This window comes from Sorghum bicolor, chromosome 8 (assembly GCF_000003195.3).
Source record: "Sorghum bicolor cultivar BTx623 chromosome 8, Sorghum_bicolor_NCBIv3, whole genome shotgun sequence".
Lineage (NCBI taxonomy): Eukaryota > Viridiplantae > Streptophyta > Magnoliopsida > Poales > Poaceae > Sorghum > Sorghum bicolor.
The window spans coordinates 6,154,599-6,158,854 of NC_012877.2; the positions used below are offsets into that span (position 1 = coordinate 6,154,599).

The following is a 4,256-nucleotide window of genomic DNA, read 5'->3' on the forward strand; positions in this document are numbered from 1 at the left end:
GTGCTATAGTATTAAAATCCAAAAACTTTTCGCATTTAAATAAGGCCTAAACCATTCCTCTGACGCACTGCATTCAACATTTAGTCATTTCAAATTTTAAGTCTTCTCTGTTTTTTCTAGGTATATGGCTTTTACTATATATTTAGATACATCATACATATGATGTCTAGATAAAAGCTTAACATTTGGATTGGAGGGAGTAAGTAGCAATGCTTTGCGAGCAGATGCGAGAAAAGACTAAAAACTATCTGTCGGCGCTAGACACACATATATGACATATATATACACTAATACACAGCTTCTGAGATACTATTTTGTTTACACATATATACATGTTCTTTTGAGGTCGTGCTGCGGTGCCGGTATGATTGTATCCACATAATGCTGCTGCATGTGCCTGTGATGCAACTTGCATTGTTCCTCTCAGCTAGGCCTAATCATGCAACATTTCATTTCGTTGACTTTGATTATTGGGTTATTTATCTGGGACTGGCATGTACGTTCAGATTCTTCATGTTTTGTGCTTCAACGCCTGCGCCGATTGGCCGTACTACTTCGTTACTGACTAGGACATCAGATCAGGTGTATTAATTTTTATGGCCTCCTGCAAACTTGTAACCGCAGAGATGGTGCACCTGTGTCAACTTGTAACCGCAGAGATGGAGATGGTCAATTATGCACACGGTGTTCGAGTTACTACTATTTTTTTACTCTCAAAACTGTATTATTGCATCCGTTTGCCATTACATATAATTTCATTTGCAACCTCCCATCTAACAACAACGAACAAAATTTAATTTGCTTAACGCTGCCTGCCTATACAAGAACAAATCGGTCGCAAATTATAAAGAACAAATTAAGAATCAAGAGAACAACGATCGATCTATGTACACACAAAAAAAAAAATGGTGATTCCCGCCATTTCAGCCCTCGAAGCTGGAGGAGCGGCTCCATCTTCCCTTGAGGTACTCCTCCAACGACACGCCGCTGCCGACGGACGAAGCGTCGTCGTCGATGACGTCACGCAGGGCGAGGTTGATGTAGGACTGGATGTCGTTCTTCTCCGGCGAGGTCGTGACGCCGACGGCGCCGTAGCCATGGCGGCCATCGTTGTCGTCGTCGTCGTCGTCGCCGGGCACGCCCAACTCCGACTTCGCCCAGCTGACGGCGTCGTCGTCCCCGGCGAGCAGCTTCACCACCTGAATGAAGTAAAGCGCAGTGGCACGTCAGCGTAAGCAACGAACATGGAACGACTGATGAGTTGATTCAGAGGTGAGGAGAGCTTAATTATATATATATTACGTTGCTCATGCTCGGCCGGAGTTGGTGTGATCGCCGGATGCACAGGGCAGCAGCGAGGGTCATCCGCTCGACGACGTCGCCGTCGGCGTCCATCGTCGGCAGCTTCGTCGGGTCGACGAGGTCCATGATGTTTCCTCCTTGTATGACGGAGTTGGCCCACATCACGAGGCTCCCCTTGCCCCTGTCCCCGCCGGCGCTCACCGGCTTCCTCCCGGAGATGAGCTCCAGGAGAACGACGCCGAACGCGTACACGTCCATCTTCTCGCTCACCTTGCCGTGCATGAAGTACTCCGGAGCAAGGTACCTGCCATGCCATGCCATGCCAAGAGATCCCCACACTCGTCAGCTGATTCTTTGCATTGTACGTGTCCGGTGTCAAATATAGGATTCAAAAGATGACCGGAAAGCGCACCCAAATGTTCCGGCGACGTCGTCGCCGGTGACCTGCGCCGCCGCGTCGTCTGCCCACATCGCGATGCCGAAGTCACACAGCTGCATTATACGAGCACAGAGAAGAGACGAGGCTCAGTTCGAGCTCATGTCACAAATTGCTGCATCGGCTGAAAACGCCGGAAATGCGGTAGGTCGTCACTCGTCACCTCACCTTGGGTTCGAAGTCGCCGGCGACGAGGATGTTCGACGACTTGATGTCCCTGTGAATCATGGGTCGGCGTCCGTCGCCTTCGCCATGAAGGTACTCGAGGGCGCGCGCCACGCCGGCGGCCACCCTGTACCTCTCCGGCCAGCCTAGCGCTACCGCGACGCCGCCATTATTGCCTTGCTTCTCTCCGCCGTGCCCGTGCAGCACCTCCTCCAGGCTGCCCCGCGGCATGTAATCGTACACGAGCATGAGCCTGTCCTTGCCGCCGCCGTCGAGGCAGAACCCGACGAGGGACATGGCGTTCTCGTGCTCCACCGAGCTGAGGATCTCGATCTCCGACATGAAATCCTTCACCACGTCCTCCGAAGCCTTCAGGACCTTCACCGCAAGCTCCTTGCCTCCTTCCGTACACCCCCTGTAAACCCGGCCGGCGCCGCCTTTCCCAACAAGGCGATCTGGAGAGAAGCCATTGGTGATCTTGGCGAGCTCACTGTACCGGAACACAGTGTACTTGGACGAGTACTTGTCTCTGAGCGAGACGAGCTCCTCGGGAACTGGTTTCTCCTCTTCCCGCTCGTCGGAGCTCTGGTCTGAACACCTGGTCGGGAGCTGCATGGCCCACTCAACCACAGACACCTCTGACAGCTCCGGCAAGGCAGGCATGTTGTCCTTCTTGAGGAGAGGCCAGCCGGCGGCCATCTTCGGCGACTCCTGCTGCTGCCCGTGACACGACCTCGCCGGACCCGCCGGCGCCAGCTTCACTCTGGGCGAGACCAGGGCGCTCATAGCCGCGGACATGTTCCGGCGCAACGACCGGCCGTCGCCGATCGCCATGTCGTCCTGGGACTTGTCCCCCGCCGTCGTCGTCGTCCTCGCGTCCAGGATCTTGCGGTACAGCCGCCGCGGCGTCTCCACCACAGCGCTGTAGGGGCTGAGCAGCAGCTGGTGGTGCTGGTGCTGGTGCACGGGGTCTCTGCGGTACACGACGGCGCCGTTGCTGACCGCGGTGACCATGCAGCTCGCCGGCACTCTCTTGGCGCAGTACCTCGCGACGGCGGTGGCGGACGATCTGACGATGAAACGTACCAACAGGGTTACGGCGTCTCGAGCATTTGTCGATGACAACAACAACAACCTGCAATGTGAAAAGTGGAAGCGGTGGAAGACGTACCCGGAAGGTCTTGAGCTCTTGGTGACGCCGACGATGAGGTGCGCGGCGGCGCAGGAGGTGGCCTCGGCCACCAGGGCCTTCTTGATGGACGAGCCCTCGCAGAGCTTGAGCTCAAGGTCGATCTGGTTGCGCTCGCAGAATCCCCTGTACGCGCCGAGCACGGAGGCGAGCGAGTCGTTGGCTCTCGCCTTCTCCTCCTCCGCCGCCGCCGCCGCCGCCGGCATTTCTCCTGCGCGATCCAGAGCACGGAGAAACAGAGCAACCAATGTCAAGAACCGATGTCCGATGGTGGCCAGATTGCGGTAGTGTGGCTGGGGCGCAAAGAAGAAGAAATGCGCGCACCATCTGCGGGGTCGCCGGCGGCCGTGGTGGAGACGTGGAGCGCGATGACGCGGTCGCCGGCGGCGGCGGCCTTGACGAGCGCCCAGGTGAGCAGCTCCCTACCGGCGGCGTCCCGGCGCAGGGCCACAAGGACCGTCCTCCTCCTCCCACCGCCCATGGCCACGCCCACGCACCCCAGCGGCGACGGCGCGCACCGCGTGAAAGAGAGCGGCCTGAGCTTCATGGCTGGTTGACTCCTCGGTGGATGATTGATCCCAGGCGCTGCTCCTGCTCTGCTCTGCTTCGCTGGACAGTGGAGGAAGGAGAGCCAGCCGGTGGCGGTTGCGTTATATGAGGGGGGGAGTCGTGGAGGGCGCCGGTGCCGGTGCCGTCGCATCCAAGCTGGCTGCGACCTGCGAGGGCGGGCGCCGGGAATTTTTAAAGCACTGCCGCTGCTGCCGCGGGTGACTGTTGGAGTCGGGACGACGCAGGCGGCACGCGGCTTGCGGCTTGCGGGCGGTCGCATCCAGCGCTGCCGCCGCCGCGCGCGACCTGCCGTCCGTCGGATCTGGACGCGGGACCGTGCTGCGCCGTTCAGGACGGCACTAGTTACACTCGCTGCGTGTGCTCTCCGCTTCTCTTTTCTTTTTTAGTAAGTATATATACTAATAATAACCCAAAAAAGTACAGATCGGCAGATCGCGTTCGCGTACTGTTGATTGTGCCGTTATTCTACATTGGCTACTTTATACATAGTGACATGATTGGGCCGGGTTGACCTCCTATTTCGTTCGAGGTAAATAAAAATAGGTAAAAGTACAAGTTACATAATGCTAGAAATGACCTTGTGACTGAACAAAC

At 56.7% G+C, this 4,256-nt stretch overlaps 1 protein-coding gene across 1 annotated transcript; it reads right to left on the minus strand.

Moving 5' to 3' along the window:
* Positions 773-3,783, minus strand: LOC8076307 (probable receptor-like serine/threonine-protein kinase At5g57670). Its single transcript, XM_002442876.2, has 6 exons — positions 3,417-3,783; positions 3,075-3,303; positions 1,907-2,972; positions 1,715-1,794; positions 1,303-1,606; positions 773-1,199 (listed from the first exon to the last, which is right to left on the minus strand). The coding sequence occupies exons 1-6, from the start codon at positions 3,637-3,639 to the stop codon at positions 924-926; spliced, it is 2,178 nt and encodes a 725-aa protein (XP_002442921.1). The 5' UTR covers positions 3,640-3,783; the 3' UTR covers positions 773-923.

Coding starts and splice junctions, on each gene's coding strand:
- LOC8076307 (XM_002442876.2), bottom strand. CDS start 3,639: ATGAAGCTCAGGCCGCTCTCTTTCACGCGGTGCGCGCCGTCGCCGCTG. Junction 3,304..3,416: donor CGCCGGCGACCCCGCAGATG/GTGCGCGCATTT, acceptor TGGATCGCGCAG/GAGAAATGCCGGCGGCGGCG. Junction 1,607..1,714: donor GACGTCGCCGGAACATTTGG/GTGCGCTTTCCG, acceptor ATGGCATGGCAG/GTACCTTGCTCCGGAGTACT.